Below are 27870 nucleotides of genomic sequence, written 5' to 3' on the forward strand. Positions count from 1 at the left end.
CAGAGACCTATATACTAGTATATAGGTCTCTGATGACATGAAAGGCGACCTCACGTGCACCCTCGTTTGAATAAATACTGCAGTAGACCTATAGACTATAAAGAATTATATAACAGTATATATTGAGTTATAACAATTAGACTAGGCTAGAAGTCTAGTTATGGGTTAAATTTGGAAAATTTACACATTTTTAAATTCTAATTTCATTTTGGTATGAATAACTAGATCTAACAGTTATATATTCTGTATATCATATGTAGATCTACAGCATCGCCTTTATTACAAGTTACTGGTCCGTGCACAGCCTTCAAGGTTATATATATATGACATCCGATTCGGCGTACTGAAGGCCTCAACAAAGTGAATATTCCTGGTATTAGTACAACTTATTTCAAGGTGTTGGGATGGGAAAAGCCGTCTGCATCATTGGATCAGGAAACTGGTTTGTCTTTTGGTTTGAGAAATATCACGGGCGATTATTATTGAAGTAGAAGATAAACACAATATAAGAAATATTGACTTGTGCTTCCTTGATGATATTATTTCATGCTCTGTCCTTGACTTGACATACACGGTCATTTCGCGAAGGTTAGTACTTTGTAATTGTCTGAACCAAGAAGTGGTTTCGAGATCCGGATGGCTAACTCTTCAGATCGTTCAAAAATTAAGACCATGAACATTTTACTGTCAAACTATATAGCTGCAATTTTACTGAATTTTACGGAAGTAAACAAAATTGTGCATTAGATTTGTGCATTGATATACAGTGAAACCACAGGCACAGGTATCTGCATGGTATTAAATAAACATCCAGTTAAATATATCTTTAACACTTGGTGTTATTTCCTGATACAATTAAGAGTCTTAAATATGTTTGAACTACGTATGTCAGTTTTGGTACAACGCTATTTATTATCCAATAAATAAAATAGGAGAAGCAGAAAACTCTGGTACTCCAAAATCAGAGACATGTATATCAGATCAAAATCTAATAGGAAAAGATCACTGAATAGTATGACAGCCACTGTAGCAGGATACTATCAGTATGTAGTGGAACTGGACTAGACTGAACACCTATTGACTGGAGGTAGCTCAAATGCTTAGAGCATCTAATACCTTGGTAGTAGCTGTCAACGGTTCTGAGGTACAAGGTTCAAGTCCTAGCTGGTCTGCATACGATTGTGGCTGTATTCTTTCTTGTCAGTTACAATTATAAATTACTTGATTACAGATTCTTTTTCTCTGTTGGTTCCCCTTTGTCCCTGCAATTGGAGGTTTTGCATACATGTTCAATTTAAAACTAACTGGAAAAAACAAGATGGCCAGCAGGCAGCCATGTTTGAATTTTGATGCTTCAGAATTATTTTCACTTTTCTTCCTGAGTCATATCATGTGCTATAATATTCTGAAAGTAACATACATTTATACGAATCTCTCCATTATTATAAAAGTAATAGATTTTATAAAAAGAAAGAGAAGATGTTTGTTCCCCTTGTTACTAAAAGGCAGAGCCTGGAATGGGAAAAATATTTGTTACATATTAATGAGAATATTTTGTAATGATTGCTGATCTTTCCTGGTGAGAATTTCATGCCCCTGGGCCTCTTGTTTCTGTGAAGATCATGTCAGGCCTTCTGGACCTTTTGATTCTTTTGGGTGCAGGGGATTATTGTGTTGTCATGTTTCTTAACCGTTCCTTGTTTTACAGGGGATCCGCCATTGCAAAAATTGTTGGTAACAATGTACGAGAGCGGTCTGAGTTATTTGATCCGTTGGTACGGATGTACGTTTACGAGGAAATGGTTGACGGAGAAAAGCTTACTGAGCTCATAAATACAAAACATGAAAATGTGAAGTACCTACCTGGGGTTCAGCTTCCAGACAATGTGGTAAGTATATATTGTCAATTTTATTGAGCTGAACATACAGCACCATTTTACTTTTTATTCCGTTTTGGTGATATCACCAATTCATTGTGGGGATATCGCCTATAAATTGAAGTATATCCGCCATTCGTTATAGTGCATATTGCTAAATATATAGCTGATATCATCAAAATAGAATCATTTTCAGCATTTCGTAAGACTTTTCAATGTGGTGAAGATTATATGGACTTGATAATTTTATCAATTCAAACAGAATGCATCAATGATATACAATATATAAATATTCTGTTGACTTTGGTAACTAAATTTCATATTTACTGTGAACTCTTGTTTGGTTGGGATTTTTAGCCTTTCTCAATGGCTTGATCATTTGCATTATGACCCTATCTTATGGAGATTCAAAGTGTTATTCAAAATTTTACTTATATATATGTACATGTATATGAAAAACCAGTGTATTAAAACAAATTAACATCTTTAAGGTATACTTTTTACGATTTCATGAATTATTAAAATTTCGGTACATGTATCACAAAAGCAAAATAAGACTTTAAGCTCACCATAGGCAGTGATAAATTTTGGCATGATGCATAATCAGAGAGACAAAAGATGCCAGACACAGTCAGACAGTTGCATCTTTAGGGCTTAATAGAGGCAGGATAGTTCAGTGAGTACTTAAGTTATTTAGATAAACCTTTGAATTTAATAGGAATATAATTTTCAGTGAATATACTGAAATATCTAGATAAGCGATACAGGCCCCTTTGACCTTTGTTACTGAATAAAAATGATCATGTATCATTGAATAAGTGAAAGTGCAAGTAAGATTTGTTTATATTTCTTTTCTTGTGTATTATTACAGTGATAAAAAGCTACTTGCATCCTCTCCATAGGTAGCTGTGCCGAACCTCCTGGAGGCGAGTAAGGATGGTGATATCTTCATATTCGTGCTACCCCATCAGTTTGTCATGAACATTTGTACGACAATGAAAGGCAATATAAAGAAGGACTCCATAGCTGTATCTCTCATCAAGGTGATACATTCCTTACTGGTTCTTTGATGAAAGTTGTTTATAGCTATAAACTAAAGGGAAATTGGATGTAGTTTGATATATATCATAATGAATGACCTTAGCACAAAAAAGTCATTTAGAAACAATGATGGGCTGTATGAAGCAACAATGATAGGCTGTATAGAGTAACATAGTTTGACAAGGTAATTCACATTTGCAACAGAGGTCATTATTGATTTCATTTATTTCAATGCCTTTGCTGGGGTTCAAACCAGGGACCTCTGGCTTACTTGAAAAAGTCTTATGTACAGTTGATCAAGCTAAGGAGAAGTTCTCCCTAGCAGAGCGTTACATTGTGGCTAATATTTTACCAGTTAATTTTGAAATTCAAATATTGATTTTGAGATACATGGTCTTGAATTTTTAATTGTATTGAAAAATATGAGGAGTCATTATCTGTAAATTATGAGATTTTTGTGTGTTAAATGTCTGATATATCATAATTAATTAAATTAATTAATTTACAGGGCGTATCTATAATGGAGAGTGGTATCAAACTAATATCGGACGTGATCACAGAGGAACTTGGTATCCATTGTTCGGCCATGATGGGTGCTAACCTAGCTGGAGAAGTGGCTCAAGAACAGTTCTGTGAATCTACAATAGGTATATCAATTCTGTAGTCTACGTAACCTCCACTTAGTGACCATGCAGGTTGAGAGTGTAGTAATCGCGTATGTGTAGCAGAACTAAACTGGGCTGAACATCAGTGGCCAGGTAGTTCAAATGGTTAGAGTGACGGAGCAACTTCGCTAGCCAAGGGCGCTCAATACGATACTCTCCTTTTTCAAAAAAGGAGAGTATCATATTGAACACCCTTAGCTAGCGAAGTTGTTGTCGGAGGTCATAGCATCAATTCTAGTCTGACTGTTGTAATTTTACATTCCTTTGGTAACTTTTTGATGTGATTAATTTTCTTTCTAATCACATTTTAGTACCTGCATGTATTGTAAATATTATTGTGGTTCATATTTTGCAGGAAGCACAAATGAAAAGAATGGGAAGCTCCTTAAGAGGCTATTTGAGACACCATATTTTCACTGTATGATTGTGAACGATACTCCTACTGTTGAGATCTGTGGAGCATTAAAGGTAGGGAGAATTTACAATCGGCATTGAAGGTAGGGAGAATTTACAATCGGCATTAAAGGTAGGGAGAATTTACAATCGGCATTAAAGGTAGGGAGAATTTACAATCGGCATTGAACGTAGGGAGAATTTACAATAAACACTAAAGGTAGTGAGAATTTGCAATCAGCATTCAAGGTAAATTGAAGGTAGGGAGAATTTACAATGGGTATTGAAAAAACAGCCAGCATTGTAGGTACATGTAGTGAGAATATGCAATGAGCATTGAAAGTAATGATGATTCACTGTACGATGGGCATTGCAGGTAGGGAGACTTTTGCTATTGACATTGATGATAGAGAGACATTAAAAAGGTGTGGTATTTAGATGGTACACTTATTATTTTAGTTGGTGAACTATTGCTGCGTGCATGAATATAATGACACTATGTTAGCCACATAAGCAAATTAGCATGTACATGTATATGTATATTTCAGAAGGTCATCGTTACTAACAATAGAATAACAACAGCACACTTCGTGTCCACTTCAATAATTCAGCATCATTCTTGCATTTCTTGAAAGAGGCTTGAAAATGGGTGGGATGATTTGAAAACTTAACAGGTAAAAGGTCAAGGTCATTTTAACAAAAATTAGCTTTAGTTCACATTTCCTGTTATGATTACTTTGTGGCCTGTGGCTTTGTGGCCTGTGGCTTCATTTGCACATCATCAGCAAGGTTCAAGGTCCCTCCGTCGTTGGTACGTAACCAACATGGTCTGTCCTTGATAGCTGCAAAACAAATAGAAGACTCTGTTGGAGGGGTCGATGATAAGGTCATTCTAACTAAACATTATAAGTAAGCAGCCACCTTAAGCGGCCAGTCTGTGGTCCGCCCGATGAAAAACACTATTTAATGAACCTACATCTTGTATCCAGCAGGTTTGATGTTTAAAACTCCCTCCTTGATCATTTGCCAATGAAACAATCATGTTGATCTTTGCTCCCTAGTTATATGTAATTGTGTTCCAGAATGTTGTGGGTATAGGAGCTGGTATCGTGGATGGTATGGGATACGGTGACAACACAAAGGCTGCAGTTATACGTCTAGGACTTATGGAGATGATCAAATTTGCTGATCTTTTCTCACCTGGTAAAAGATTTATAAATTATTATATCCATAACATGGATATCCCCATCAGGTTACGGCTGCTGTGGTGCCACTTCATTTCTCCAGTAGCTTAATTTTTTCTAGTAACTTCCTGATATAAAGCACAGCAAAGGTTTGCAAAACAAATTAATATCTTGACCCTTATTCAAGGTCACAGGGTCAAACTGGTATAAAACAATCAACTTCTTCAGATTATCAGATAATCCCATACTGCATATTTTTCTTTTTTTCTTTTTTTTTTTTTACAAAAAGGCCAAAAATGATATCTTGAATTTGTGCTTATTTAGATATAAATCATTTAGATTCAATATTTATTATTTCTACACAAAAATAAATTACACCTGTCATATTTTTTAATCTCAAATTAAAAGAAATAAAATAAAATGAAATGATTTCAAATAATGTATCATGTGAAGGTTTTACTTAAAGCTTCTGTTGTTTCAGGGTCTCAAACTAGCACATTTTTCCAAAGTTGTGGTATAGCCGACTTGGTTGCAACCTGTCATGGAGGCAGGAATCGCATGCTGGGAGAAAGTGTTGTCCGGTCCTCCAAGGTACTATAATGTCAGGGCGAAGGTGTTGCTCTACACCACACATCCTATCTGATTTCTGTACTATTCAATAGAACTTTAAATTTCTCTTTAACAGTATACAGTACATGTATTTCAAATTTCCACCTTAATCACATTTAATTCAAAGAAGAACTTCTTGATCAAGTCCTCCTCCTGTTTTTGTTTGGATGATTTGTCTGTAGGTACATGACAGAATTTGGGCCAATTTATTTGTAGACTGTCAAGCAACTAGAAAAAGAACTGTTGCATGGTCAGAGTTTTCAAGGACCCCTGGTGGCTCGAGAGATTTACCACATTTTGGAAACCAAGCACATGCTTGACCAGTAAGTAAATTTATTTCATTTCATAGACCAAACAAATATGGTTTCATGTCAATTTGATGTACTGGTCTTCATGCAATTTTGGCTGTTACGAGAACAAAAACACATATGAAAAAAATCGTTTACTCTGGTTGATTTAGAGAACACTATTATGAAATTTATTACAACTACCAGTAGTCTGGAATATGTCATAACAAGATTGAAAAAAAAAAAACCAAAAATGGCCAATGGCTATTCTTAGCCGGCACATTTCTTTTGAAGATCTCATAGCAACAATACTAGACCTTGAGATTCATTTGATGATGAAAGAATCTCGCTAGTCTCTTTGATTTTATCCACAAGATGGCGTTGGCTCACTTATCCACAAGGTGGCATTGAACAAGCCTTCAATGATGCTATGACATCTTCCAGGGGTGCAGAGAGCAAAAGTGAACATCAATTCCTGGACTCTTGCTTGTTGCCTTGGATACTGAGATATTAAATGCAGATTTCCTTTCTCCACAGATTTCCAATGTTTATGTCGGTACACAAGATCTGCGAGAGAGATATGGAGCCCAGTGAATTTGTATCCTGTTTACGGAATCACCCAGAACACATGTAGAGCTTCCTTTGTGATAATGGTACATTATAATGAAATGTAGATACATTTATGTCTGTTGTACAGTCCCTAGATATAAAGCTACAAACCAAATCTGTCGTCCCAACTACAGCTAGAACGGTTACATACAGGATCAGAAACTGTGTCGGTCTTCCACTGTATAGTGGTGATGTGGTGTCTGATGGAAGTTCTGGAAAGATATCTAAGTGACGACTAAGTTGCTGGTCCAATCTGGGAAACGGAGAAACAGAGAAAAACACTACTTAAATTCATCCTCACAAAACGATGTTCTACCAGTTGGCGGTTAATGCTTTAATTTGACTGAAACATATCAAGAACCACACTAAACCATACATATGACTATGACACCAGGGTGATGGGCAGAGGGGCATGGAAAAGTGGTCAATGACTCACAACGAGTACTAATTTAAACACATTCTCCTCAGAAACCATCTGCTCGAATTTCATGTTAGTGATCGTCCGTTAATGAGGGTCTAATTCTCCACTCAAGAAGGGACATACAAGAGGCTCAGGGCCATAAGTGGTTAAGCAGTACTAGTGCAAAACTAGTTTTTAGGTCACCTGAGACGAAGTCTTAAGTAACCTATTCTAATCACCTTTCGTCTGTCTTCCGTTCATAAACAATTTACAATTTTGAATTCTTCTCAATTACCAAGAGGCCTAGAGACCTGATAATGGGCTTATTACATGCAGGTGTGAAGGGCTATCAAGTTTGTTAAAATGAATGACCTTGACCTTCATTCAAGGTCACAGGGGTCAAATATGTTGAAATCTTTAAATGACTTCTGCACACTAAGCAAGTGGCCCAGAGATCTTAAATTGGGCCTAAAACATAATGGGGGTGAATGACGTTGACCTCAAATTCAAGGTCACAGAAATCAAATCTGCCAAAATATATCAAAATGCAGGGAATTGTTGAGGCCCATGGGCATCTTGCTGACTAAAATGTCATTTTTATGAATATGGGTGGTAAACATACACCACCACAGTGGTAGATCTAAAAAGAAACACGGACAATTCACAGATGTGGAGTGTCCTATAACTTAATGTGACTCAAAATTTTTATGTCCCTCCATTCATCTTTTTTACAGCCATGACAAAACAGATCTGTTCAAACATTAACATATTTCATGATACCTAGTAGGGTATCTCAGAAATTTTGTTTAAATGGAATGTTTTTAAAAGTTGAAAAACTTGTTTCAGAAATCCAGTTTAATATGTATTATTATTTGTTTATCACTTTGTATATATATATATACACAGGACGGAATCTAATTTATATTTATGGAATTATTACCAATATATACACGTTTCAATCCTGAAATCCAGTTTCAATATGTGGTATGTATTACGTATCATTATTTATCACTTTGTATGTTTATACATAGAATGGAATCTAATTTACTAGTATATTTATTGAATTATAATCAATACATACACATTTCAATCCTGTTGTACTTTGTGATATCCTGTAGCATATCTTAGTATTTGAATAAATATGGTTTACGTTTAAAATTATGATAAATATTTCCTTCCTTATATTCATATTCAAAACAGCAAATAATTTTTGAAAAACAGAAAATAACAGAACAATTTTTTTTCTTCAAAATAATGGTTCATTGCATGCTTCCCAAGATTAAATCCTGCATTATTTTACCTCAAGTGAATAAAGAATCCTTGCCAACTTTGTGTTGTCTAGTGCCTTGTGTCAACTGTTGTAAGTGAAGATGTCAATGGTCAAATGCTCTATATTATCGATTTAAAATACAAAGATGCAATGAAGCAGCTTCCTTTATGAAGGTATTTAGGGTCTTAGTCTGTTCTGATAAGCTCCTTGATGAAATCATCCAAACACAAAAACATGGTCTTCAAATAAAACAGGTGGCCATCTTGGATTTTGAATTGTTGAAAGTTTGTAATTCCAATTTCTCAGAAGTTCATATTTGGGTCAGACCTTGGTCCCTAGTTGTGTGTAAGAATGACTAACATTCAGCCATTTGGATTTTGAAAGTTAACAACCGTTATTGCCATTTTTCTTTAGAGAGCACTGCATACATCTTTCAAATTTCCTACAGAAATTCTCCATAGCTGTGCATCTTCTCCTCCCCATTCTCATAATTGAATGGGTCTTTCTCAAATTGATGTAGGTTGTTTTCTTTAGTTTTGAGATTGATCAAAAAAGCAAACGATTAATATTAAATATGATCGAATGACATCTTGAGTACTAGTAGTTCATTTCCGTTTGGCATCAATGATGAATTTTTCCTCCACTGACAAACAAAATTGACCGATGCCTTATTGAAATTACAAACCCAAATCAAAATATGGTGCATGGCATGCAAATCAGTATTTCTGCTTTATAACCTTCCAATAGTTTGGTGAAGATCCATGCAATCCTTCTCGACACCAAAACCAATCTACAAAGCCAAAGCATTACTGCTGGTGGTTGCATTGAAATTATCCGGCTCAAATTTTTGCTTGCTGAACACATCTTTAAAAGTTAAAAGGTATAAACAGCAGTAAAAGTCTTCAAATGTCAAAATTCAAAATGGCCTCTGCAGGCATCATAACAACCAAATCTCAAAATGTGGCACTATTTGGACCAATAAGCAAGTCCCCGTGATTTCATATAGATCCTGTCAGCAGTTCTGGAGAAATAGTACTATATGTAAACTGCAATAGTCAGAATTCAAATTGGCTACTTGCAGTCGTCTTGAATATCTTATCAAGCTAAAAAGTTTCATTAAGATCCTTTAAATGGTTCTTGAGGAATACCCAGTAGTGATATCAAGCAATTTTTCACAAGACCGTCCACAGACACGAAAACAATTTGATTGTGAAAAAAGGACAAATACAAAAATTGAGTTCTTTTTAAATCAATATTTTTATCTAGTTAATGGCATTACATAACAAATGGCTAACACATTCTGTCATATTACCATATACACCACATGCTTGAAGCACTCACAGGTAATTACATGCAACAGTCAACAATCACACAAGTTACCTCCCCCTTATTCATCACACGGAAGGCATCCATTTCCCCTTCAGTATCTTGCAGACAGACAAATATACTGGTGTAATACCTTCAATCATGAATAGACTAATGACAACAATGTCATCTTGTAGTAACAATAAACTTTCATTGTAAACTGTTAAAACTGTAACACTTGTATATACGGGACTGACACGATACATATCCATGTGTAGGGATATTCCAGTAACCAGACATTCAACATTCATCAATGATAAAAATATCTCCACATACCATTAACATGAACACCAATCACAAAACCTCACCTCAGCTTGATGACAATGTTTAAATTCAGTGTTGATTTTCTTATTTGTCATCATTAAAACAATTAGGAATAAATACAACAATAAAATTAATTTTCTTGCTATATTAGAAGCATTAAAAGTCACCAATAATATTAATCAGAGTACAAGTATAGAAAGTGTTGCTTTTCTTACAGGAACATAGGAAGACAGACAAGAATCATCCGGAAAGCTAAAAATACATTTCCTCTTCTATGTTCATACAGTTAATTGGAAGTGGGTCCTAGGGCCCTTCTGAATTATTCTCTATAAAACAGTTTCAATATAATCGTCAACTGTAATAACAGTGGAAGGCTCTCCGATTTAAATGAAAAGGTTCCTGGGATTTAATCTGCAAGGCAGAACAATTTGTAAAATTTGTGGGGGGAAAAAAGAAAAGAAAAAAGAAATACATGTATATCTATAATTCATTATTTAAGCTGACCCAATTTATAAAAAATATTGAGCAAAACATAGCTTTTCTTTGATACAACATAGATTGCACCTAAAAAGCATATCAATTTTCTATTAACAAAGGGTCCAAGGGGTCTGTATTGTTCACCAGCAAATCAACCTTTGTCAAATTTGATTGTATCAGTCCTTCAACAGATATGACCTAGAAACTATCTAAGAGAAAAAAAGTCAATGATACATTTCAAATAGATGTAGGCCCTAAAGATACCCACCGAACACATGGGGAACCAGGATAACATGAGTGTATTGATCTATCCATGTCCATCATTAGTTACTTAAGATGAGAAACTATTTCCATGTTGTTACTCTGTTTTACCCGATACTACCTCTCGGCCACCAGGAGCTCATCCACTGTAACAACATTGAATCGCCACCACTTATAATATTGCTTTCAGTCATACTGGAAGCTCCGTAAGGTACCAATAGGTCTGACAGCAAAAGTGATCAGAGAAAGAGTTAATTATATAATGCAGAAGAACCTTCTCTAAATTTGAACGAACTTTTGAGAAATATTTGAATTTAAGATAAGATACTGCTTGCCACGTACAATATTCATTTCAATTGCCTGAAATAAGACGTGGCTTACTGTTACATATTATAGCTAGTAATTATATATACAATTAGGTCTGTGTCAAACACATTTCAATTTCTTTTTTATATATTTAATCATGTGTTTAACACAAAATAATCAGGAAACAAAAAATAAATAGCATAATTAAAATATAAATCAGATGAACACCCCAAGCTTCCATTGCAGTAACTAGCCATTAAGTTGAGAAGCCATACACCAGCACATATTCTATTATTATCCAAGTTGTGCATAGTAGACCTCCCTTTGTCCAACATGAGACGCAATGGGAAGATTATTGTTTTGAACATGATTAATGTTAAACAGCCACTCCCCTCCAATAAAAATCACTTCCTGGTTGGCTGGGAAATTGTCATTTGTCTGAGCTTGTAGGAAGTTATATGTATACATTATTGCTTATCACAAGTAACACTCCAGAGGATCAGTTCGGAGACATGTCTTACATGTCCAGGACATGGAGTATTCAATCACCAAATAACACCAGATAAACTAGCCTGCTCACACTTCTCCACAATCCACAATGGAATCCTACTTATTTGGCACATCCTTATAGCACTGATTTTTTATCTGAACAAAGAGAATTCATTTGGACATGCCACAATTTCCATATAAAATGCTGAGATTAGAAGTGTGTATTCACATATGCATTTTACAGGTGAGGACGTACGAGTCGCGGGATGAGCAGATGGTTGCCGACAATGACTGGCTGGCCACCATGTGCAGCAAGATAGTGTTGGGGCAGATGCATGGTTTGTCCAGCACTGGCTGCCGCTGCTGCTGCAGCCATCTGCTGTTGGGCGGCGAGAATTTGTTGGTGTTGATGTGATATGAGAGTAGGCTGGGCCCCTAATGGTATCCCATGTCCTGAATGTGTCAGGTGGATCTGAGGGGTTGCCTGCATAAGTCCAGGGATGTGAGCAGGCTGTGCCCCAGCAGCCGCAGCAGCCAGGGCATTCACAGGCTGTAGTCCTGCATGCTGAGGGACAGCAATCATAGGTGCCCCTGCTTGAATGGGAACAAGGCCTGCAGCCGAATGCTGAGGGATGAGAATGTGCTGACCACTTGCCGTGGACATGATTTGCGGAGAATGTCCCATCCCTGCCATACCAGCCATCTGCAGTTGTGACAGGACAGACTGCTGAGCTGTTGGTTGTGCCAACATGATTGTCTGTTGTGGTACGGGGGACTGTATGGCGATGAGTGTGGGTTGTTGCTGTTGTTGCTGTAGTTCCTCTATTGAGATTTGATCCTCATCCACTGACACTACCGACTGCTCCTCTACATTTTCCTCTTCCTCTGGCTCTTCCTCAGAGGATGAGGATTCACTTATGGCCTCACCCTTCTCCTGTTTGGCTTGTCGTCGCAACTGTTTCACAGCATGTTTCTGGGCCTGCTCCTGTAGACGTTTATACTGCTCTATTTGCTCTGGAGGGATCACAATGGACGGGTTCGTGACAATCTCTTCGACCTTCTTCTCCTCCTCCTTGGTTGGTGGAGGAGGCTGTGGTGAGGGAGACCGTGAGGGTGGAAGCGGAGGAGGCGTTTTGTCCTTGTCCTTTGATGGGTCTCTCATGTCTGGGTTATGGTAGGGATAACGGTGGCCCATGTTGTACGGGTCATTTGGACCTCCCATGTGGTGTGGGGGACCCATGTGTGGGGGTGGCATATTCTGCATGTGTGGGGGAGGCCCCATATTATGGCCAGGTGGCGGTCCCATTCTGTTAGGTGGTGGGTACATTCTCTGGCCTGGGGGAGGCATGCGGTGATGTGGCATACCTCTCATGCCCATATTACCTGGTGGTGGCCCCATGTTCCGGGGTGGTGGGCCCATGTGTGGTCCACGGTGCATATTATGAGGGGGGCCCATGTGCGGGGGTCCACCCATGTGATGAGGGGGTGGTCCTCGCATATTTTGTGGCATTGGGCCACCAGGTCCATGAGGCCCACCTGGCCCATGAGGCCCTCCCATATGATGTGGACCACCAGGTCCATGGGGACCATCATATCCTCCTGGTCCATCATACATCGGGTGATAGTCATGAGGTCCGTCATGAGGTCCATATGGGCCATGTCGTCCGTTTGGCCCATGGGGACCACCAGGATGTCCATGGGGACCCAGAGGTCCACCATGGGGTCCAACAGGGTGATAGTGTGGCTGCATGTTTGATGGGTGTGGTTCCATCCCTGAAGGTGGTGGTGGTGGGGGAGGCAGCAGAGATCCTTGAACATTTGCACTGTCTGCCTTGTCCTGTGCACCTGGCTTGTCCTCAACTGTAGGTAAAGGAATGTCAAAGAAGTCCTTTGTGTTTGATTCATCCTTCTCCTTATCAGCTTCTACACTAGCTGCTATACCCTTTTTAACTAAATCAGAGTGTTGTTGTTTCTTCTCCTTGATTTTCTGGACGATATTTTCTGCTGATTTTGTGTCATCCTCTTTGCTGAAGTCTGGCAGAGGGATGTCTAGAGGATCAGACTTCGCCTCTTTGTCAGTTTTCTGTACTTTTGCTGCTTTTTCTACTTTAACTTTTTTACGGGATCTATCACCTAACACACTAGAATGTCGTGAGGACCGACTGTAGGATCTAGTCCTTCTGTGAGATCTTGAGTGTCTATATGATTGAGATCTGCTTCTTGACCTAGAGTAACTAGTTGACCTACTGCTACCCCTTGAATAAGATCTGTAGTGACGACTTCTTGACCTTGATCGCGAGTATGAACTAGACCTGGAATATCTACGACTCCTTGATGATCTTGACCGCGATCTAGAACTGTAGCTATCATCTGTATAACTGCTATATGACCTAGAACGTGACCTTCGTGACCGTCTGTGAGATCGAGATCTAGAACGTGAGCTACGGGAATAAGATCTACTATATGAACGTGATCTCGAATGACTAGAGTCTGATGAGTAGGAAGAACTTCCTGATCGGCTGTAACTCCTAGAATAGGATCTCCGATGATGGCGATTGCGACCCCGGGAGTGAGAACGGCTGGAGTCTTTGCGTATATCTGTCAATTTGTGCTGCGATGTTTTTGAATCTGTCTTCTGGTGCCCACTTGGGTTTTGTAAAACAGGCATAGTTAAGTGAATTGGTTTGCTTGCGACATGTTGCTGAGCAGCTGGATTTGAAACAGTCTTTTTCACCTCGGGGGAGACCAGCTTTGTGCTGACCACAGGTGTCAATTTACCAAGAGGTTTTGTCTCCTTAGCCGGCGAAGTGTCCACTGCTACCTCTGTTTCACTGTCACTAGTGTCCCATTTTGATTTCGTATTATCATCGGTTGCTTTCATTTCGATCATACTCTCCATTTTATTCCACGAGTTTTCCACCGGTGTCTCTACTTTCACTTGTTGTATGGGTGTAACTTTTTGTCTCTTAACTGACACTGGAGTTGTGTCATTAACACTAGACTCACTGGTTTGTCTTTTACGTGTCGAGGGCACACTTTGTCTCTCGGAACCGCTGCCAGGTTCCTTCTTTATTTTCTTGCTGAGTGCTGCAGTCGTTAACACAGGTGAACTCTTACTTTTATTGCTTCTGTCTGAGGCCGGAGCCTTACCAGGCTTTCTATTCACCTCAACCTCACACTCAGACTCCTCACTAGTATAGCTACGTTTCACAGCCACCCTCTCCACTGTCTTTTTACCATCAGTTGACTTCACATTATTGATTTTATCTACTTTCTTTCCATCCACTTTCTTCTTCCTTTTCTTCCTCTTTCTTTCCTTCACAATTTCCTCATCCTCTGAAGAATCTGATATCTCCTTTTTCTCCCTTAGTTCTTTGCCTGCCTTACTAGGAGTTATCTCAGCCTTTTTATGGCTCAGTTTGGAGTCTGTCTTTCGTTCAGAAGTTGATTTTGTTTTCTGTTGTTCCTTGGCATGCTCCTTTGAGTCCTTTTCATTATCTTTATTGTTATCCTTACTTTCCTGGTTTACTGAATCTTTTGTTTCCTCTTTCTTGTCACCAGAATGTTGTTTCTTCTTTTTCTTTTTTGACTTTTTGCTGTGTCTATGTTTCTTGTGTTTGACTGTCTTTTTATGGCCTTCTTCACCAGAATCGTCGCTTCCTCCCTGAGAATTATCGTCCGTTTCTGCATCTTTCTTTTCTTTCTTGTGTTTGCTGTGAGACTTTTTCTGGTCTTCAATCTCATCCTTTTTCTCCTCTGCGTGTTTATCCCCTTTTCCTTCCTCTGTCGGTTCATGATGTTTGCTCTTCCGTTTCTTTTTCTTCTTTCGCTTCTCTGAGGACTTTTTCCCATCAGCCTCTGTTGTTCCATGGTGTACTGTACTATTATTCTTGGCAGATTTTTTGTGCTTTTTACTTTTCTTCTTTTTCTTTTTGACGCTTTTATCTTCTTTCTTTGATGCATCCTCCATTACCACATCTTCAGTTGCCTTCTCCGTGATTGATACTTCCGCTTTGGACTTGACCAAATCATGGTCTACCTCCTTAGTTGCTGCTGGTGTTTCTTCTTCCTTGGAAGAACTTGCAACATCATGTTTTGGTTTGGCCAATAACTGATTGAAGTCAAAGGTCAGAGGGTCACAGCTGTAACCAATGACAGGCTCTGTTTTTGTATACTTCACCATAGCAACAGGCCAGTCAAGCTCCATAGTCTCCTCTTTGTTCATAACCTTGATAAAAGACCCCAGTGACTTTGCCTTTGGATGCTGCTCATTGTTGACTGAATGCTGTTCCTCCTTCGATGGCAAGTTATCAAGCAATGGGAGCTGTTGTCCATCTGCTTCCAAACCTTTGGACTTGTCTTCCTCGTCTTCATGTTTAAACACAGCAGCTGACAATATCTTTGCACCAGTCTTCTTGAAGGAGAAACTCAAACCACCCCCGGCCTTGTTCTGGTCGTTGCTGGTCATCTCAGATTCTCTGAAAGAGAAATAAACTTACAATAATAGTCATTCTTTTTATACTGTATTGAATTGGACGATAATTTGCAGATTTCCTTCTATGAAATTGACAATTTCAGTATCATTAGGTGAAGACAAAGGTAATGATATATGATTTTCAAGTATCATTAAAAATATTCAATATTAGATTTCTTTCTGTAGAAATGACAATTTTTAGCATTATAGTGGCATGATTCAATATATGGGATAAAGAAAACTTTCCAGATTTCCTTCTGTGGGATTGACAATTTTAATAAACAATAGCCGAGTGATTTTGAAGAGAACCAGTAAGCATTGCTAGTACCTCTGATCTTGGTTTGAAGTCAGGACTGTATTTGGCATCTTGATGGAATTAGGACATTCATCTGGCATCTTAATAGAAGCAAGATATTCATCTGGCATCTTGATTAAAGCCAGACATTCATCTGGAGTCTGGATTGATGCCACTGACTCATCTGGCATCTTGATTAAAGCCAGGCATTCGTCTGGAGTCTGGATTGACGCCACCGAATCATTGGGCAACTTCATTGAAGACACAACATCTACCTTTGTCTTCACCTAAAACAGAAAACGAAAATTTAAAAGAATGATTCACATGTTAAATAAATCCTATAAACAATAAAACATTGACATCAACTATGATAAATGAGTGAAGCAGAACAAGAGGTCCAGAAGGCCTGTATTGGTCAGCTGAATAATTGTTACTTTTAGGACTGTTCCCTTGGACTGGCAGGTGGCTTACCTGGTGCACTGTTGACTTTTCCAAGGTCCTGTGGATCTTCACGGTGGAATGCTTCTGATCCGCATGGCTGGTCTTGTGGTCCCCAGTGTGGTCCGACTTCCCATGATTCTTCCCATCACCAGAGTTGTCCAACTTGTTCACCTCGAGGCGATTAAGGTTCACTTTAATTTTCCTTTTCGTCTCCTGGTTTAAAGTGAATAAGCGTGATGATTAGGATTTAAGGTTTTTATCACATGATCAATGCTTAATAGTCACTGCTGTGACAACAACACCTCAATATGGATTTAAAAAGCTGGACATGCAAGATTTACTAATTACTTTCAGAGAACACATGATAACAAGCTCTTGACAGCAAACCATTGATCTTCACATCACAAACACATTGTACAACTAGGACCTTTGAAGAATCGGTACAAATTTTGAGAAAGATGTGTTTAGTTACTTTTTCGGAAAAATAGCAATAACAAACTTTGATCCTGAACTTTATGAGGACCCCATGAGGTCAAAACAAAATTTGAAAATTAAAGATCTACCCACGTTTTCCGACAAACTGTAATACCAAGAATACTTGACAAATCATATGCAAGCTACAGTGACCTTAGACAAAACTAATTTGATAAGCCAACCAGCTAATCGGAGTGGTTGCTACCAGACTGATGCAGCGGCTCCACAACTTAAGCTCATCACTTTCCTGTCTGACAGTGGAACTAAATATTTTTGTTCCTGTCTGACGGAGACAGTGTTCGAAAGTAAATGTGGTCCAATGGCCCGATGCTATAGAAAACCTGGTCGGTCCATGTAAAATTTCTAGGTGTTGGCCCGATTGGCTATGAAAAGTCCTGACATACATTATGATTCATGTAAACAACATTCCTATATTTTCTGACAAACCATTATTAAATCAGAGCTTACAATCCAGATGTTTTTACCGAGAACAGAGCATTATTGGCTCAAACATTTGAGCGAGTATCAACTGGACGATGCAAGCGTTATGCTACTTTCAACAATATGTAATTTACAAAATGGGTCTATGGAAAAATGACTTGGGCCATTGGATTTAAATTTTCTGTAGACCAATTGTCTAAGGAAATTTCATATATACTTTCATACGCTGCAGGGGAGCTTAATATTTTTGTTCCTGTCTGACAGGGGAGCTAACATTTTCGTTCCACTTGAAACTGGCTTACCTCATGGTTGGATCGGTAACTGTTTGTTCCATCTGAATTAGTTTTGCCATCTTTAGCTGTAAATATAAGACTACAATTACACCGTTGCTTAAGCCAAAGTGGCAACCTCACACTTTCTGTGATCTGTTTTTAGGCATGTGAGGTATGTACATAGACAAATGACTCTTATTTCAATGAATTTGATCAGGCTGTCTCCGTAACAGACAAAACAGGAGCCAAACGTACAAGGAAATACAAATAAATTAATAAAATAAACATTGAAGTATAAAAATGGCATATTCTTTTTAATGAAATTTGTTGTGATCTAAAATAACATGTAAAATGTGAAAAATCAAAACCCTTCCCAAGCATGGTACATTCCAGTACTAAATGTTATCATTGATGGTACAACAACAAACACCAAGTGGCCAAACTGTGCTAGCCAAGGGGAGATCACCCACAGCTTCTCATAGCAACGTAAACACATTTCAATTATATATACATATATGGTATGTACTTATATATATATATATATATATCTTCAATTTCGGTCAAGATCATGACCTAAGGAAATTAGGAACAAAACATTAATTGAAGATATATTGTTATGATTTATTTTTATTATTATTAATATTTTTTTTTTTTTTAAGAAATTTGAAACTTTAAAACTATTAATCACCGACTTAATGGCCTAAATGAAAGCATATAAATGTAACTGGATCAAAGCAGGTTTGCATTATTTCGATAAAGGTATACTTCTTGCTACATGAAGCTGTGCTTGTCCACATTGTGTTAGGGGGATACAAGCCAATTAGCACAGGTTAATGTCTATCATACAGCAGAATCAGTCAGGTAAAACTAACATACAGATGCAGGTCTCTAAGTAATGTTTGTAGTAGGCAGTGTAACTACACTAGGTGGTCTGTATATGTATGGTGACAAAGTTGTGCAGGCCAGGTTGTAATGGACCATTATCATGATACGAAAAGTTAATATATTACAGAGCCATTGATAACAGGTAGCTTTCTATTGATAACAGGTAGCTTTATATTATAATACTGTTCAAGTCAATTTCGGACCGATTACATAGATTATAAAATTTTATTTTATCTTAAATTCTCTTCTCATCTTCATATGAATATCAGATTAAAATCAGCATGCATGATTATGATTATAGTTGATTATATTAACCATGGTAATGTTCCAGATCACCTACACAAAGCTGTTGGCGGGATCTCCAAGTATTGTAAACTTAACCAGATGTTATAACATAAATGTTTGACACTTTGTCAGATTAATTAAACAGAAACCGATATATACCTCTGGCAGGAAAGCTACAATACAGGGACGGCCCTACAGCATTGTCACAAGTATCCCCTGTTAGGTGTGTATATATATAAATATATATGTATGTCATATTAATTTGGCTGTATAAAAAGAAAAAATAGGGAAGAACTATAAAAGTTACACAGAAGCAGTAAATGAGCTAGCATTACAGTTACAAGGGTAACCACCTGTGAAAGAACAAAATGAAACTATGGAAACATATACATATAGAAACAAAGTCATACGAGCACATAATAAAGGAGCATCCATCAGAATAGTCTGAGTAGGAGTTCACACCAAGAAAATGAACATGATAACTACCTGCTATACATCACACTTGAGGCCACACAGGACAATGTTAGCTCTCCTTATTACTTGTAGCTAAAAGAGGCTGCAGTTTTATTTAGTCCATCCAATGAAAAGTATTGCACTCTGGCGCCTCCCCCTACCCATCATGTTTTTAGGCCTTCCCCTTCCAGAAATATTTCTTATATTAAAGGATATCAGCTTCTTTCATCCCTCTACCCCTTGTATTCATTTCAGGATGAACATCAGCTCGTTTCTTCCCTTAGTTGTAACATCCCATCTAATACATCTACCATCTTTTTTGTATTTCCCCAATTGTAGAACATTCCGTACCCTATAGAGAAAGGCTAGGAGCTTTAATATATCATTTGTTAATGTGATAGAGGTTAGGAATCTGTTGTATTCACCTCTGTGGGGGAAGTTAATAAGGTGATGGGAGGGGCTAGGCGTGCAACAAACATTATCATCTTAATACCAAACACACAGTGACAATAGATACAAAGGATTCTCCTGCCAAGCAACTCATCTGTGTAAATATTTACGACATCAACCAGCTTCAATCGATGGGAGAGCATTTATCTTTGTCCAAATTAAATATTTAAACTAGCTATTATTAAACATTTTAGCATCTAATCAATTGCATAATCAATATTACACTTCAAATGTCATAAATGTCTCCTATCCCATCTGTTTCCTGTTGATGTACATAGAATAGTAACACAACGAGTGTCAAGGTTGAGGAAGAACTCTTACGCATCAGCGAAAAAAAAGACAGAAAAAAAAAAAAAAATAAGAAAAAAATTATATAAAGACATTTACCAATAACATGTTATAAATCCAGCTGTACTTATATAATCATAAAAGCATTCAACATGACATAACATGACAAGATCATGGCTTACATACAACCATTACTTAAATACTTTATCAAGAAAATAATATTTATTATATACTTAATATCGATTTGATATTTTTTGATTTGTGAAACAAACCATAAACTGATGATTAAAACAATTATGGAAGAGTATAGTCTGTAAATGTTGATAGTTAATACTAAAATTCTGGTGGGCTAACCACCTTGTATCAAATTATGCACAAATCTCCGGTTTAGTGTAACATCATGCAGTATAGGTATTAGGTATGCTATCGTGTATAAATGCTACAGGTCAGAAGTATATATCATATATATATATATAAATATTTACTAACTAGAGCAGTATCTCCAGGAAATCAGGTGGTGGTCTTAATTCTATTTACGGACATGAGATGAATATATAACTAGAGATGAATAATAATAATAGAATTTGTGAATACAGATCACAATCGGACATTATCAAAACTGATAACAATAGCCAGAGTGTGCATGGGAACAGAGGGTGTGTGTGTTTGTGAGGATGTCAAAACAGTTTCTTTACAGATACACATCAATAACAAATGTGTAAGTCATCATGCACAATGCCACTGAATTATCGGGCCTTTACAACACACTTTAAAGCTTATGAATATAGAAGAAATTCAGCATTGGTACAGAGTTCCCTCCCCTTAGTTGGATTTAATCTATACAGAGAATGCACGGTTAAACAACTTTACATGTTACAGGTTTGTGTACAATACTGAAACACAAAGACAAAGGATTGTAGTGTTTATTGAAAATTTAGTTTTGTTCTTCAGAAACAACTCCACATAAAAAGAACTAGTCAAGAAGCCCAGGAACCAGAGTTAATTTTGAAATGTAGTCATATTAATTTGCATCAACTTGGAATTGTTCTGATCATGACTTGCAGTAATATTTTGTTGAAAAGTAAGGAAACTCAAACAAACGATCCAAAGGGATATTGGCACCCATTTTTGTTTCCATTTAATTGATCACCAGTGATTTTTTCGGTCCTTTGATTCTGAATGTTTTTTTTTTTTTTTTTTTATTGGCAGCCTACCCAGCCTATCTCAAAAGTTACAGACCATGTTAATGCAGTCCTGGTAAACCATAATATATAGTATCTACATACCAGCTGATTGAAATCTGACAAGGATTAAGTTTCAATCAATCATAAGTCTTAAAAACAACCAATCAGAAGCTAATCAACAAAGTCACTTCCAAAGAAAATGTTGCTTTTCTTTCCAAACTTCAAGATTACTTCCACAATATTTTGGTATGAACAAAAGTAACAGCTAAGTGTGTATCAGCCAATCACAGGCACCAGCAGTGGGTGTTTGATGTCTAAAGAAAACAGGTGATCTGCAAATCTAGGCATCAGATCATAATAAGTAGGCATTGTTCCAGTGTTTTTTAAATTGCCTTCAGAAAAAAAAAAAAAAAGAAAAAAAATTGGCTGAGAATTACAAATTCCCTACCAGTCACCATGAATATTTCATAGAGAAATGGATATACTGCTGAGTGTAAGACAGGATTGTGCATAGACAGATTAAAATGCATTAGTGTCGACAGTAGGCAATGAGTGTGTCAAATGTATATTGTAAATGTGACTTAAGATTCTATAACTCTGAACTTCAAGAAGAATTAAAAGTTGGAAATGATAAGTGATCTGCACATTTTTGTATAATATTGTTTCTGAAAGCGGAACCTGTAGAAAGTTTTCTTATGTAACTACCGTAAAACTTAACTGCACATTGTCATATTGTCAGAGACTCAAGTAGTGTTTTGCTCAAATACTTCAGTATTCTTAAGAATGACTGTCAAATTTGAAATAGACCATAACTCAAGCAAAAAGGGAACAGTTACAAATATGTGAATCCCAAAGTCTGGAACTTGTACAAAGTTTGTTATCTTGTACACCTGACCGAATTACTCAACCTTGTCAAGTTAAAGCCAGAGTGATGGATAGCAAATTCTTAACTCCCCTGATACAGTGAACCAGTAGTGAAGAAATAGAACAATACTACACAGGTCATCCCGACTTCATCTGACAATAATGAAAATAATGGCAAGGGAACAAGGCAAGGACATCACACATATACATGTATTGTTTGACCTTTGACCTGACTCTAAATAACCCTTGACCTCTAATTGAAAATCAATGGGGACCATCCTCTCATGAATTGATATGGAACAAAACTTGATTATCCATGTTAACAACGCAACACTCTGGACATATGGCCCAAATTGACCATGACAATTGATCCTTGACCGAAAATCAATACAAGTTTGGTTACCCTACATCTATCAATTGTGAACACAGGTATTTCAAGAATTCTATGGTAATCTGCAACTTTTGAAAATTCATGGCAGGCACAAGAATGAAAAGTATTTCTTTGTTTACTGTTGTTTAATGAGTCTTTACCTGAAATCTGTCATCAAAGCTATACATCCACATGTTGAGTACATGAGAAAATAAATAAGGCTAAAATCCTGCATCATATATACACAGCAAGTAGGCTTTTGTCTATCTATACTAACAGACTAGCATGGGGAAGGATTCAAATCTATAAATAGTGACAAAAATAACATTGATTTGTCTCCTGAGATTTGCTTTAAAAATACAGTAAAAAGCCACAAATAAAAAAAAAGATACTTATTTCCAACAAAAACCAGACAAAAGTCTAGAAATGTCCATCATCTGAAGATCATGTGACCTAAACATATTTAGTGATATAAGCATCTAATGATATTAAATCTAGTACCAATGAGGTCAATCAACGATTATCATGAGAAGTTCACCTATATACATATAATGAAAGGTTGATCTATATATATATTTCCTATATATATACAAAACGTGTATATATATATATGCAGTTGTCATATTACTGAAATTTTTCTCACAACCATTATCATGCAATTTTAAAACTTCATGCTGATTATGACAACAACCATGTACACTTCTGTTAAGATATTAGAAAGTACCCAACAGTTAGTAAGATATAAGCAGGTCCACTATATGACATAGAAAAAGGTGCACTTGATCCCAGTAAAATGGATATTCAGATCCAAAATGGCTTGAATCTGGAAGCAATTTATATGTACAGTCAACAGTGTTAGGGTACGTGAGCATCTTCAGATGCTGGTTATAACCCAGACGAGGTGTGCAAATGATCAATAATACATTATAACAGTGTAAAGGATCACAAATCTGGTTTTAGTGACCAAGACACTTGCAAATCCAAGTCAGTGGAAATGTACACACACAAAAAAACAGCATACTAAAATATTTACAAGGGCTATTCTCCTTCATATACTATACACTATCCGTATAATCAAATCCACTTTCATACCTAAAAACATACTAAAACAGATATCTTGAGAGAATATAAAGAATTCGTATGCAGCTGTTTTACAAACAATTAATCTAGATATTATATTTATTTAAAATTATTTTTTACAGTTTATTAATTGAAACTCACTTTTCTATCAAAGATATGGTAGTCAAATTCATAGAGCAGACTTATTTGTAGTCAAATCTAGCAGCTAGGTATAGTGAAATGGGTGCCAAGTTAAATTTTCATATGCAAACAACATCCAACCCCAGAGTACATACAGAATATCTGATATCCACATCAAACCAAGGACAACGTTACAAATCAAACGTCAATTAATTGAACAACAGTAAAAAAAAAAAAAAAAAAATAGCTTTAAAAAGAGAAACAATCCTTCATCCACAAACATCTTTGTCATGTGAAAAATGTCAATTTGACAATAATTGTTTTGTGGAAATAAATTATAATTATTTCAAACACTATAATTCAAGTGTCATTTTGTACCTCATTATTTTTTACTTTCATTCTGTATGAATATATAAACGGAGTTGAGTTTTAACTTTCCAAACAAAAGTTCTAAAAAGTGTTTCTTTAAGAGAGCCATCACCAAGAAATGTTTTTTCACTTAAACAAAGATGGTCGTTGATTTGGATATACTCCATGTTAATCACTGAATTCTAAGCTTGAAGAAGAAAAAGCTAGAAAGAATGGTAACTTGTAATGAATAAATACTGCAAATAGTGTACATAATGTGTGTCTGGTATGTTCAAGTGTGGATACCTGTCTAGTCAACATCCTCACGCTGAAACTCAAAATAAGAAAGGACCTACAAAATATACACTGTCGTTTCTCACAAATGCTCATTTAAAACCCCCAAGTCTACTTACAGAATGGTTTAAATAACAGTTCATTTTTGCAAAATAATACTTTAAATGAGGGATGGAAAAGATATGTACTAAATGTTTGGGTCCTTTTTCACAATAATTAACGTAAGTTGAAGCCAATTTACATATTATATTTCATTTGTAAAATAAAATTCACAATCTACAAATTTAACACTGAAATATTAGTCCAGTTTTTCATATTAAGCTGTGCATTTACATTTTGAAACTAGAAATGTGAAAATACAGCTACTTTTTTTTTATCCAAGAAAAAAAAAAAATTTGATATAGTGCCCCACTCAGTAGACATTAACAGAAAATAACATTAATCAAACTACAGAATTTTACTAAAATAAAGTAAAATTTCCTTCTTTTTTATTAGTTTTTTTTTCAAAATGTTTTCCTTATTCTTTTTTTTTGTGGACGGTACAAAAAGCTATGGACAAAACAATGCTTAATCTGATATCATCTGAAGTCACTGGAGTGAGTGTTGCCTTATTTATATATATAATATGCATTCAGCTATATCAAATATATTGCACCATGACTTCATAAGTCTAATTCAAGGAAAATATTAGTTATCAAGCTATCGATGAAATTATTCTGTAACATATAATTTTCAACTCGGACATTGAATCGTAAAACTTTGCATCACTGATGTTCGGTATGACCTATCTAGCATGCGTATGGCCAGATACCCAGATATAGCCGAAATATTCACTCAGAATCGGACCATCTTTACCTAGGAAGTGTAGAAGAGAATGAAAAGTGTAACACAAATTTCACCCAAGTTCAAAAGAAATGATTAAAAAAAATTATCACATATAACCTTCATGAGATTAATTTCAGACTTGAATAAGCTTATATATGTAAAAATCAAAATTTTAAAAAGCATTATTGATTAGAAACAGACCCAATGACACTAATTAAAATTTTACATTCATTACCACTCAGTAAATTCAGTGAAATGAACATGGAATTTCAATTAGATTGGTAAATTACCAAGCTTAATTAGCGGCGAACATCAACAGCAAGCATTACATGTGATAGATGAACAGCAAACATATAGCTACAAGTCATCAACTTCTACAGTTATAGGGTGATACATTACTATAAGGTCTGGAAAAGCAAGTGATTCGATTTGTAGAGCAACAAAAAAGCTTTGCGAATCTGTTTTAGCCTTGGCCAAATTTAATATCAATACCTATTGAAAAATACTGAGGGTGGTATCTCGGAATCAATTTAACACTATTTTAAAATGTTACGAACACCAAAACGACCGGTTATATTCACCTCTATGAAACATTTTTATCAAGCAATTAAATTCTTATTTCTGGTATACCTAGCTGACTTGTTCATTGTTTAGTTTTTTTTTTAGTACAATACATTGACATATATTTTCTATATGAATACAGACTATGCATGACAAAGGCAATAAAAGAAACGATTGTCAGACTTCCAGGAGCTACAAAAAACATTTTTTCCAAACTGTCTAAGAGGAATTTGGTTAATGAAATTCTATCGCTTTGTAGCATTAAAGATGTATGAAGGCTGACTGTAACCAGATACAAATAAACAGGTTTCTATAATTACACTGTGTGGAATCATCAAAAGAGAATTGATCAGAAACACGTACAGTTTACCAGATGTATAAATATTTGATCACACAGCCCTTGGTTCCTATACTCTAGCCACACAGGGAACTGAATTGCAGCATTTTGTGAAAACAGACTCCCATAACAAAGAAAGGAAGCTATATGTAGTCCATAGCTAGACTAGAAAAGACTACCACCAATAAATTGTCTGCCACTCTCAGCTTTCCAAGTCAGATGGAGGGGATATGTTAGTATTGTAGCCAATAGAAACATATGGGCAAACATATTGTGTTAAGTTGAACTTTGAACTGAATGAGAACTGACTATTGTTTGATTTACATTATCTAACCTTCACACGAAAGGAAAACTAACATGGCATGCATATCTATCACTTTGTACACACATTTGTAAAAGAAACAAAGAGGCCCCAGAGGGCCTGCATTGCTCACCTGAACTTTTCACCTATATTCTTCTTTATTTCTAGTTCTACACCTAGGGACGTTAACACTTATCTATACAATATTGATCAGTCCTCTTGATTTTAAAGATTAAATTCACTATTTCTTGGCTCTGCCATTCTGTACCATGTAGCTTACACCACTTCGTTATAATGCAAGTCCCCATTGTGTTAACAAAGGATGCTCAAATCAAATTTGGTTTAAAATCCCTTCATCTGTCCAGGAGAATTAGGCTTTTTATGGCTTGCCATTCTATCCACAGCAGTTGGGATAAGGGATGGAGCACATCCTCTTGTTAAACATTACAGATTTATATTCAATGTTTTTGTATGGAAGAATTATTTCAAGGTTAATTCCTTAATCTCCTAATTGGAGAATGATTCCTAACAATTCCTAGGGTGTCAAATCCCCAGTTTACACCATAAACCAAATTGGTCAAAATCCACTCACCTGTTCTGGACAAGTAGTGTTTTAAAGAAGAAGAAGTTGATATACAATTGACACTACACTACAGTATATACGTTTACCAGTTCTTGGAACCAAGTGAGCTAAAAACAGCCAACTTCACCAGACCACAACAGGCAACAAATTGTAATGTGGCAATATCCATGGGGACATAAAGGAAATGCTGGTAGATAATTGTTTTTTCCCCCTCTCATATTGTTACACACGACCTCACTCTGATCAATAGGTGCAGCCGAACTTCACACAATTTTCTCTTTATATTAATCTAACAGTTTCCTTCCATCTCATACTTTGCTTTTTGAGTTTGAGGTGATTAATTAACACCTAATTCAAGCATTTGAATTGTTTCAGTAATGAACAATTTGCTGCATGAAACTACTAGTGTTGAAGAGCTGAAATTTGTTATATCTCCCTGCAAACACCATCATTGTGAGCAAGCAGTCAAATGAAGAGGATGTGGCCCCCTGGGGGGGGGGACATAATAAAGCATACAGGTGGAGTAGTGAGACGTGTGGATGAGTAATTACAGCGTTTTATAATATTCACTTTTAACGTCATTAGTGCACTATGTTCTATGTAGATATGTTGTACTAATAGCATGTACTAATCTACCACATTAATAATATATAACTCATATATATCAACATTTACCTGATAGATATACCTCAAGGTCAACATAAAAAGGTGCCCACAGGGCCCGTCTTGCTCACATGGCGTTAAGTAA

At 36.4% G+C, this 27870-nt stretch overlaps 2 protein-coding genes across 6 annotated transcripts in view; one reads left to right on the forward strand and one right to left on the reverse strand.

Annotated features, from left to right (window-relative positions):
- Nucleotides 1–311: 311 nt before the first annotated feature.
- LOC117322297 (glycerol-3-phosphate dehydrogenase [NAD(+)], cytoplasmic-like) lies at nucleotides 312–8423 on the forward strand. Its single transcript, XM_033877125.1, has 9 exons — nucleotides 312–442; nucleotides 1709–1889; nucleotides 2780–2920; nucleotides 3427–3565; nucleotides 3939–4051; nucleotides 5059–5179; nucleotides 5642–5751; nucleotides 5986–6092; nucleotides 6594–8423. The coding sequence occupies exons 1-9, from the start codon at nucleotides 405–407 to the stop codon at nucleotides 6688–6690; spliced, it is 1047 nt and encodes a 348-aa protein (XP_033733016.1). The 5' UTR covers nucleotides 312–404; the 3' UTR covers nucleotides 6691–8423.
- Nucleotides 8424–9568: 1145 nt separating this feature from the next.
- LOC117322296 (NK-tumor recognition protein-like) overlaps nucleotides 9569–27870 on the reverse strand; it is a 29576-nt gene continuing 11274 nt past the window's right edge. For 4 of the 5 annotated variants that reach the window (XM_033877121.1, XM_033877120.1, XM_033877122.1 and 1 more), the window contains 4 exons: nucleotides 17925–17980; nucleotides 16738–16920; nucleotides 16300–16553; nucleotides 9569–15975 (listed from right to left, as the gene is read on the reverse strand). In XM_033877121.1, coding sequence (XP_033733012.1) covers nucleotides 11736–15975; nucleotides 16300–16553; nucleotides 16738–16920; nucleotides 17925–17980 — 4733 coding nt within the window. In that variant the 3' untranslated portion in view covers nucleotides 9569–11735. Of the gene's footprint in view, nucleotides 15976–16299; nucleotides 16554–16737; nucleotides 16921–17924; nucleotides 17981–19550; nucleotides 23229–27870 lie in introns of those variants that run through there. The other variant, XM_033877123.1, reaches the window with a different exon arrangement.

This window comes from Pecten maximus, chromosome 2 (genome assembly GCF_902652985.1).
Source record: "Pecten maximus chromosome 2, xPecMax1.1, whole genome shotgun sequence".
In the NCBI taxonomy this organism is placed as follows: domain Eukaryota; kingdom Metazoa; phylum Mollusca; class Bivalvia; order Pectinida; family Pectinidae; genus Pecten; species Pecten maximus.